This window comes from Balaenoptera musculus, chromosome 15 (assembly GCF_009873245.2).
Source record: "Balaenoptera musculus isolate JJ_BM4_2016_0621 chromosome 15, mBalMus1.pri.v3, whole genome shotgun sequence".
NCBI lineage: Eukaryota > Metazoa > Chordata > Mammalia > Artiodactyla > Balaenopteridae > Balaenoptera > Balaenoptera musculus.
The window spans coordinates 81,156,037-81,166,085 of record NC_045799.1 but is presented as its reverse complement, the minus strand read 5'-3'; the positions used below and the strand labels follow the sequence as shown (position 1 = coordinate 81,166,085).

The 10,049-nt window shown below is 57.1% G+C and overlaps 1 protein-coding gene across 1 annotated transcript; it reads left to right on the top strand.

The window, feature by feature from the left end:
- The first annotated feature begins 4,750 nt into the window (after positions 1-4,750).
- Positions 4,751-9,944, top strand: GNB2 (G protein subunit beta 2). Its single transcript, XM_036824513.1, has 10 exons — positions 4,751-4,910; positions 7,133-7,278; positions 7,493-7,531; positions 7,648-7,754; positions 8,065-8,128; positions 8,212-8,374; positions 8,469-8,535; positions 8,876-9,077; positions 9,170-9,386; positions 9,466-9,944. Exons 2-10 carry the CDS (start codon positions 7,222-7,224, stop codon positions 9,570-9,572), a joined length of 1,023 nt encoding a protein of 340 aa, XP_036680408.1. The 5' UTR covers positions 4,751-4,910; positions 7,133-7,221; the 3' UTR covers positions 9,573-9,944.
- Positions 9,945-10,049: the final 105 nt, after the last annotated feature.

Sequence of the window (10,049 nt, the reverse complement as noted above, 5' to 3'; positions counted from 1 at the left end):
CTCTGTGTCTTGCAAAGAAGTTTGGCCCCTCTCATGGAGTCAGTGGGAAACTACTGCATGGCTTTGAACAGCAAAGTTATACGATCCAACTTGCATTTTAGAAAGATACCTTCTGGCAGCTATTTGGTAGGTTGATTAGAGAAGGACTATCCTGAAAGGCCAGGAAATAGGCAAGAACCAAGGTAATAGCAGCTGGCATACAGTAGAACGGATAGATTTAAGCAATATTGGAGAGGTAGTACTGACAAGATGTATTCACTGATGACATAGACTGCTAGCCTTACATCAATAGCCATCTCCCTCCTTTCTTTTTTTTTTAAATAAATTTATTTATTTTTGGCTGCGTTGGGTCTTTGTTGCTGCGCGTGGGCTTTCTCTAGTTGCGGCGAGCGGGGGCTACTCTTCATTGTGGTGCGCGGACTTCTCATTGCAGTGGCTTCTCTTACTGTGGAGCACGGGCCCTAGGCGCGTAGGCTTCAGTAGTTGTGGCTCGCAGGCTCTACAGCGCAGGCTCAGTAGTTGCAGCGCACAGGCTTAGTTGCTCCGCGGCATGTGGGATCTTCCCAGACCAGGGACTGAACCTACGCCCCCTGCATTGGCAGCAGATTCTTAACCACTGTGCCACCAGGGAAGTCCCCCTTCTTTATTCCTTTTTTTTTTTTTTTTTAAATAAATTTATTTATTTATTTTTAGCTGTGTTGGGTCTTCGTTTCTGTGCGAGGGCTTTCTCTAGTTGCAGAGAGCGGGGGCCACTCTTCATCGCGGTGCGCGGGCCTCTCACTATCGCGGCCTCTCTTGTTGCGGAGCACAGGCTCCAGACGCGCAGGCTCAGCAGTTGTGGCTCACGGGCCCAGTTGCTCCGCGGCATGTGGGATCTTCCCAGACCAGGGCTCGAACCCGTGTTCCCTGCATTGGCAGGCAGATTCTCAACCACTGCGCCACCAGGGAAGCCCCCCCCCCCCCTTCTTTCTTTATGAGCAATGTTTTAACTGGGTATATGGCTACAGACTACATTTCCCAGGCTTCCTTGCATCTGGCCAACTTCTGAATAGAAGTTAGTGGTGTCCTTAAACAGGAAAGAACTCGTGCTTCCATGCCATCCCCCTTCCCAAGAGTTGGATTCAGATACAATAATGGGAAATGCCTGGGCCACATTGGACACAGAGATGGAAGCCACAGGTTGAGGATGGCTGAGATGCCCCACAGTCCTGGAGGATCTATTCTGGGGTTGTCACTTAAGCCACTGAATTTTGGGGACTCTTTGTTCTAGCAGCTTGGACTATAGCCTAACTGACCATCTTTTGGATATGGGGAATGAGGGGGTGAGAAGCTCCTGGGCAGATGGTGGTGCTGTTAACTGGGCCAAGAGATTCAGAGGAGAGGTAGGGTTGGGTAGGATGGGGTGGCGTGGAAGAGGATTACTTTAGTTTTGAATATGTTGAATGTGAGACATCTGTAAACAGTGATGTGCAGTCACTGTTTTAACAATCAACTCTTCGGGGAAGGGGAATTTCGATCTGAAGCATTTGCTGACTTCCATGGTGTAAATACTCTCACCACAATGATTACAAGTTACTACTATCAACATATCATTGAACAAGGAGTTGGGAAGAGAGGTATACAGTGGCCTCTTGTGAGCTGATCCAAGCTAGCACGAGCTGACTCCAGTGCACCACTGTCCATGAACATCCAGGTGGACATGTTCAGTCTGCAGGTGGATGGACACCAAGCCTGCACGTGAAGACAGAGATCTGAGAGTGATGAGCAATTAAGGGGTGATGAAAGTCCCAGTAGTGTTTGGAGTCACCAGTGAATAACATGGAGAGTGAGAAGAGGAGGCTGAAGCTGGGATCCTGAGAAAATCAACGTTTACAGAGTGTCCTGAAGAGGAGAAGCCTGAGAAAGAACAGTCAGAGGGAGGAGGAAGTGTCCCATGACCCACCAGGGCCAGGTTTTCCACATGTGCGCCAGGGCTTCTGCCTTCTCAGAGAGATTGGTCATCCTCTGGTCATCCCCTACCTGTCTCTATCTTCACCTCTCTCTCCTCTCTGTCCTTCTCATTATTATCTTTTTTTATTTTTTATTTTTATAAACAAGGTTTTTATTTTTTTTTATAAATTTATTTATTTATTTTTGGCTGCATTGGGTCTTTGTTGCTGCGCGCGGGCTTTCTCTAGTTGTGGCGAGTGGGAGCTACCCTTCGTTGTGGTGCGCGGGCTTCTCATTGCGGTGGCTTCTCTTGTTGCGGATCACAGGCTCTAGGTGCGCGGGCTCAGCAGTTGTGGCTTGTGGGCTCTAGAGCACAGGCTCAGTAGTTGTGGCACACGGGTTTAGTTGCTCCATGGCATGTGGGATCTTCCCGGAACAGGGCTTGAACCCGTATCCCCTGCATTGGCAGGCAGATTCTTAACCACTGTGCCACCAGGGAAGCCCTTCTCGTTATTATCTAAACAAGCTCCAGGAGCTCCCATCAAAACACAAATTTCTTGACTCCACATTCTCCTCCCATTGCCGCCCCACCTTTCTATACCCCCTCCCAGCCAAGATTCCCAAAGCCTTGGCCACCTTGGTCGTCTCCACCGCCTCATTTCTCATTCGCCCTCAGCCCACTGCAAGCAAAGCATCCATTGCAAATGCTCCAGACCAAGCCAGCAGCAGCCTCCACGGTAGTCAATCCTATGCCCACTTCCCAGTCCAGCCTTGTTTCACCTCTCTGCAGCATTCAGCATAGTTTACCATTCCTTTTTAGGAACAGAATTTTCCAAAAATTCTGTTGGGTTCCAGAATTCCACGTTCTCCTGATTTTCTTCTTAGCTCTCTGGCTTCTCCTTTGGCAGCCTGTTCTCCTCTGCCTGACCTTTAAATGTTGGAGTTCCTCAGGGCTTGGTCTTAGGCCATCTTGTCTTTTCCCTGAAACTCTTTATGATTTCATATGTTCTAAAATGCCACTCATTCTCAAGGCTCTATTCCAACCCAGACTCCTGCTGAGCCCCAGACCTGCTGCGACAGCCACTACTGAGCATTCTGCCTTGCACCTCTCCTAGGCACCTCAAGCCTAACACGCCCCAACTTAAAACTCTTGATCTTCTTCCCCAAATATATCCCCTTCCAACTGCTCTGCTCTCAGTAAATGGCACTTCCAAGCCTCTAGTACTAATAGTTATTTCCATGGTTGTCTACCATCTGTCTCTGTAGATTGTAAGCTCCCTGCAGGCAGAGGAGGGTGCACAAATTCAAGGTTGTATCACCAGGGCCTAAGACAGTGCCTGATACATCTTTGGGACTCAATAAATATTTGCTGATTGAGTTAAAACAAGGAAGCATGTTAGCACAGAACCCAAGTGAGAGGAAGCAGTGTCAGATACCCTATAGATATTAACAAAATTGGGTTCTAGTCATCGGCTGCTAGTTTTCTAAATGACTTTAGGGAAGTCACTTCACCCATCTGTAGACTGAAACTGAAGTAAATATAAGGTCCCTTCCAAATTCTAATTGACATCTCTTATCTACTGCTAATATGTCACTGAATTGGTGAGTGCACATACATGGAATTTGTGCTTAAGTAAGAATGACTTTTTTTCTTATTTTCTTTAAAAATTGGTGCTGTGACGGGAATTCCCTGGCGGTCCAGTGGGTTAGGACTCAGTGCTTTCACTGCTGGGCCCCGGGTTTAATCCCTGGTTGAGGAACTAAGATCTGCACCCCCCGGCCCAAAATTGGTGCTTTGAAAACTATTTGTGATGCCTTTAACAGAGGTTACATGAAAAGTGTTTTGATACTTTTACTTTTAAATTTCATGAGGACTCGAAGGCTATTCATTGACTTGAACTTACCAAAACATTTCCACAGTCTGTGGGGATCTCATAACAATCCAAGGTGACTTGCAGGGCAGTTAGCTATCAACAGTCTCATTTTGTAACTGTGGAAACTGAGGCTTATACTTACATTCTCATCCCTTTACAGGGATGGTCCAGGGGTTCATCAAGAGGCTAGCACTGCACACAGTAAAGTCGATAAAGCTGCCCTGGTTCATATCTTAACTCTGCAGCCCTAGGAATCTGTTTCCACTACTATAAAATGGGAACAGTGCCAGTACTTAACTTCATAATATTGTCGTGAGCATTAAATAAGTATGGAAATCAATAAATATGAGTTGTTATTACGGTGTCATGCAGCTCTGTAAAGAGTTCTACAAAAGCCCACTGGGCAACGTGGGGATACTGCCTGGGCAGGACTTTTCTCACAGCACACCTGAGTTCCCAGGGGCCGGAGCCGCCCCCACTCCTTCCTGCTCGGGTACCTTCGGCATCGCCGCCCTTTCTTCTACAGCGCTGAGGCCTGCGGGCTAGCCCTGCGCGGGTCAGGATCTCTCTAACTCCGCCCCCTAAGTAGGGGCGTGGTCTCACATGCAGGGGGCGGAGCCAGGGCGAGAACTGGGGCGTCGAACTCCCCTTCCCAGTCTGGAGCCGCCCAGTCCGGGAGGGTAGGTCACGTGATCATCCAGCGGTTTCACCCTCCCCTATGCCGGTACCATCTCTGCCAGTCCCGGGGGAGATGTCTTACGCCTTTTTGGGAAGCAAAGCATCTGTTTTGGTCCGTTTTGCGTGGAAATAGTGTGGAGTAATATCTTTGATGTGACAGGGTCAATATTTGCCCCTTAGGTGGTATTTTCCCTTCCGGGCTCCCCCCACTAAGTAGTTGGTCTCGCCCAGCCGGGCCCTGGGCGCGGCGGCGACGGCCGCGTCACTGGCGGGCGGGATCCCTCCGCTCTAGGGAGAGCAGAGCTGGACGGTGAGTTGCGGTGACTGAGGAAATCCATCCGCGTCGCCGCCGCTGCCGCCTCCGCCGCGGAGGAAGACAGGACCTCCCGCGCTCCTCTAGCGACCCTTCGCAGAGTCCCACCGCCACAGGTACCTCCGCTGATAAAAGGAGTCCTCATCCCCCCCAGCCCCAAATTCCCATGGGGGAACCTCTCTTCTGTCTGTCTCCCCGGTCTGGCCTCTCGGGAGCGGACGTAACTCTCCAGACCTCCCCTCCCTTTTTCTGGCCCCGTCGCTCCCAAACCCGGAAGGGAAACGTGGGGACCCTCGCCTCCAATAACGCACGCTCTCGCTGCACCATCGGGGTTATTTTGTCTGACCCCAGATCCCAGGCCAGCCCCACCTACCTCTTGTTCCCTGCGAAGTTGGGGGTCTAAATTCGGGGCTTCCTCTAGGCCCCGCCCCCTTTCCCCACCTCTGCCACCCCCTTGCCTGCCCCTGGGTAGCACCCCTCGTGTCCTCCCATTTTGCACCCACGCCGGCATTCGCCTTGCAAAACTCCAGAATCCTGAGAGGCAGGCAGGGCCGCGAGGCTACCCTTCTCCTCGTCTCCACCTCGATTTGGGGTCTGCCCGTGTTTTCTGGCCCCATTACCCTAGACCGGAGACCTCGGCACCCTATTCCCTTTAGTAGTCCTAACCCCACGCTTAGCTCCCAGGCGGCCCCCACCCCCCCCGCATAGCTTTCATTTGGGCAAAATGGAGGTCGTGGGGGCCGGAGGACCAGGCCCACTGCGCTTCGCAGCGCGGCACCGGCCCGCGCCTTCCAGCTGCCAGATCCGGGGACCCTCCCTTGTCCCCTCCCCTTCTCCCCGCTAGACCTGCGGAGGTGGTTGCACCCCCATTTCTCCGTGGTACCCCCGGCTGCTGTATGCCCAGAACCCGGGGCCGCCTAGGGGGCCCTGGAGAGTGATGGGGATTGAGGTCTGGGAGCGTCGCCCCCGCCCCCAGCGGCTTCCTCCCGGCCTGCTTCCTTCTGCCCCGGGCGTCTGGCGTTGCCGCCCCGCCTGGGCTGCCGGCAGCTGGAAGGAAGGGGCTTTGTCCGGAGCTGGGGAAGTGGGGTGGGGGGCTTTGCCCCCTCCCTTTTTTGGAGGGGCGTCCTCTGGCGCTGGCGTAGAAAAGCTGAACAGAGGGGAAATGTCAGTGGGGAAGAGGAACGCCCAGGGTACGGGGGAAGTGGGAGCAGGATGGGGGACGCCTGGGTGGGCAGAGTGCAGTGTGCATGGCCAGATCACACAGGTGTCTAAAGCGGAGGTGGGGCAGGACTCCGGGCCCCGGCGCGGAGCCCGCGGGCTGGGCTCTTGGGGAGCCGGGCCGCCTGGGGCCGCCCGCTCGCCCGCCCGCCGGCGCCTGGGAGAGAGCAGCTCCGCGCCTCGGGGCCCGGGACCTCTCTTTGGAGCCCTAATTACTCGAGAGCGGCTCCCACGGGGTTTCTGCGGGCGCACCGGAGCGGGCGGCCTAGCCGCTGGAGGGAGCAGCGGCTTAGGGCTGGCTACCTCGCCACCCTCGCCTCCACCCGCCGCGGGCGGCTAATGGGGCGCAGCCGGCCCAGGGATAATCCGGGGTGAGCCGTCCCGAACCTATTAGTGCCCAATCGGCTTTTCCCAAATCCTGTAAACAGCCACCCTGGCTGGTTCTGGGGAGGGGCGGGAGGCTGGGTCGGGCGGGGGCGATGGGGCCGGGGGTGGGGTCATCCACCCTACAGGTCTCAGCCGTGGATGCGGGTTGCCTCGGCAACCGGGCTAGGGTGGGGGCACTTCACCAATGAGGTGCTCTCAGTCCGGGTGACGGTTGCCTAGGCAACCCCACGAACAGCCCAGCTTTCCCCTCTGGTCTCCCCCACCCCCAGTCGAAGCTGGGGATGTGTGTGTGGAGGGTGTGCGGTGTATGGGGGTGAATTTAAAGAGGCACGGTCCCTTTTAAAATTAGGTGCTAGGAGGGCGGTGCCTGTGCGGGCCGGGGAGGACGCCCGGTCTGTTTTCGAAGGGACTCTCCCCGCCCCTTCCCGCACCCCAGTTCCTGCCGCGGGTGTCCCGCCCGGGCTGCTGTCCGAGGGAGGGGTTTCCCCTGCGCTTCCTCTTGAGCTTCCCGCTCCGTTTCCGGGGGGCGGGAGGAAGATTGGGGAAGTCAGCTGTTCCCTGGCTACGTCCTTCCCGTGCCAGAGACCCGTGGTCTGTCCAGGGGACCGCGGCCACCGCTGGCGCCCCCTCCCCCTCCGACCGGTACTTACCCCTTCCGGGCCGCGCTTCAACCCCGCCTTTCCCCCTTCTTACCCGGCGGCCTTGGGCCTGACGTCAGCCCTGCATCCCCCAGGCCTCGGGCCAGCGGCGAGGAGCTGCCTCCCCCAGCCCCCGTCCCGCGGCCCCCAGCCGCCCCCAACCCCGCCCCACGGGCCCGGCGCCATGAGTGAGCTGGAGCAACTGAGACAGGAGGCTGAGCAGCTCCGGAACCAGATCCGGGTGAGGGCCTGGCTGGCGGGCTGGGGCGGCTGAGCGGGCAGGGCCGGGTGGCTTGTGTGCACCGGGCCAGGGGAGGGGTTTGTGTGTGTGGGTGGTGGTGGGGTACCCTAATATCCTCCTGTCTCATCCTTTCCATTCCTGTTTCCTGTTCTCTTTCTTCTTCTCCTGTCTTCTCTTCGTGCCTCTCTCTGAATGGCTCTGCCATCTCTTATAGGATGCCCGAAAAGCATGTGGGGATTCAACACTGACCCAGGTGAGATGAATCCAGGGCTGGACTTGGGTTTAGGGAAGGAGCACGGGTTGGAAGCATACTTCTCAGAGGGCCCTGCCGCCTGAACCTTCCTGAGCCCATTCTGCCTCCATCTCCAGATCACAGCTGGGCTGGACCCAGTGGGGAGAATCCAAATGAGGACACGGAGGACCCTCCGTGGGCACCTGGCAAAAATCTACGCCATGCACTGGGGGACAGACTCAAGGTGGGTGTGGCTGGGGCTGTGTGCTGAGCTGTCGTGTTTGCCTCGGGCTGAGTTTATGGCAGGCAGGGTGGGCAGGGGTAGCCTTGCACGTCTGGTGCCAGAAACAGGATGCCCCTGTTGCCAAGTCTGTTTGGGAAGCCCATGACTCCCAGACATCCCCAGGGGATGGGAAACAGGGCCATACCAACAGGAAATTCTCAGCTGCTGCCGGGAGTTGTCTCCCACCAGATGGGAGAGGGCGAAGGGTGTTCTGCCTCCAGAGGGGGCTTCCCACCCTGACCCCTCTGCGTCTCCATCCACTCTCCGACAGGCTGCTGGTCAGTGCCTCCCAGGACGGGAAGCTCATCATCTGGGACAGCTACACCACCAACAAGGTAGAGGTGGCACCTGAGGCCGGACGGGGCTGGGCTGCAGGCCCTGGCTGGCTCTGACCCTGGGCACTGCCCCTCGTCCATAGGTCCATGCCATCCCGCTGCGCTCCTCCTGGGTCATGACCTGTGCCTACGCGCCCTCAGGAAACTTTGTGGCCTGTGGGGGATTGGATAACATCTGCTCCATCTACAGCCTCAAGACCCGTGAGGGCAATGTCAGGGTCAGCCGGGAGCTGCCTGGCCACACTGGTGAGAGGCGCCTGGCAAGGCATGGGCACTGTTGCGGGGCGAGGGGCTGCGCTGCCCTCCTTTAAAGACCCGGCTGACCAGCCCCTTTCCCCAGGGTACCTGTCATGCTGCCGCTTCCTGGATGACAACCAAATCATCACCAGCTCTGGGGACACCACCTGGTGAGGCCCTGCCAGGGCTAGGCAGTCGGGGCTCACCTACACTTCCTGCCGGGGGAGGGAGCACCACCTCAGTGCTCAGCGGGTAGTCCCCGCCCTGCACAAGCACCGGCAGAGCCCTTGTTCTGAACACTCAGCCTTTTGCTCTGGTGGCAGGACGGAGGGGGAAGGGGGGGACCCCTCCTCACCTGGGACAGGAGCAGGCTTCTGTCACCCAGTGGCAGCCGGTGCCCCTTGTGTGGAGGCTTCACTGGGCCTGGGCTCACAGGGTGGAGGGGAGGGGGAGAGGGAGTCTGTCCTGCATCTGTCTCTGATCCATTCCTTCTTCCTGTCGCCCCTCCAGTGCCCTGTGGGACATTGAGACAGGCCAGCAGACGGTGGGTTTTGCTGGGCACAGTGGGGATGTGATGTCCCTGTCACTGGCCCCCGACGGCCGCACCTTTGTGTCGGGGGCCTGCGATGCGTCCATCAAGCTGTGGGACGTGCGGGATTCGATGTGCCGACAGACCTTCATCGGCCACGAGTCCGACATCAACGCCGTGGCTGTAAGTTCTGGGGCGAGCTGGGCTGGCCCACCTTTGCCAGGCTCCCGGCCCTGCCCTGCACCCTCATCCCATTCTGGTCTTGTGTCCTGCAGTTCTTCCCCAACGGCTATGCCTTCACCACGGGCTCTGACGACGCCACGTGCCGCCTCTTTGACCTGCGGGCCGACCAGGAGCTCCTCATGTACTCCCATGACAACATCATCTGCGGCATCACCTCTGTTGCCTTCTCGCGCAGCGGCAGGCTGTTGCTCGCTGGCTACGACGACTTCAATTGCAACATCTGGGATGCCATGAAGGGCGACCGTGCAGGTGAGAGCTGGGAGCTGAGCAGGGGGCGGGCGGGGACAGGGAAACGAGGCTGGAGTTCTGACGTCCCCCTCTGTCCCAGGTGTCCTCGCAGGCCACGACAACCGAGTGAGCTGCCTTGGGGTCACTGACGATGGCATGGCTGTGGCCACAGGCTCCTGGGACTCCTTCCTCAAGATCTGGAACTAACAGCCCCGACCCCAGCTGGGCCCAGGCTAGGAGGGGCCCTGCCCATGCCCACACTACAGGCCGGGAGCTCTGGGGCTGGGTGCACACCGAGCCTCCCTCCTCGGGCCACGGGGCCTCGGGTCCCTGCTCCCCTACCCAGGTTTGGTTCCTCCCGGGGCCCCCACTGTGGAGATTAAGATGGGAATAGAATGGGGGAAGAGGAGGGGCAGAAAGCCCTCATCCTTTTGCTGCCCTGGGGTCAGGGCCTCATCCCTCTGGAGGGCCAGAGGCAGGAGGTGGAAACTCCAGGGGCTGGCTTTTTTAAAACTGGTTTTATTTTAATTTTTATTATATTTTCAGTTTTTCCATAAAGGAACCAATTCCAACTCTGTACCTGGTCTCTACCCTTGCTTGTGTTTTCCTCGCTCTAGGTATCTGTCCCCAGCGGCAGACTGGCTGGGGGGACATGGGGCTCCAAGTAGTGGGGTGGGGACTACC

Excerpts from the sequence above, each read along its gene's own strand:
- GNB2 (XM_036824513.1), top strand. The coding sequence starts at position 7,222 with ATGAGTGAGCTGGAGCAACTGAGACAGGAGGCTGAGCAGCTCCGGAAC. Across the intron at positions 7,279-7,492 it reads AGCTCCGGAACCAGATCCGG|GATGCCCGAAAAGCATGTGG; the intron begins GTGAGGGCCTGG and ends CATCTCTTATAG. Across the intron at positions 9,387-9,465 it reads CATGAAGGGCGACCGTGCAG|GTGTCCTCGCAGGCCACGAC; the intron begins GTGAGAGCTGGG and ends CCTCTGTCCCAG.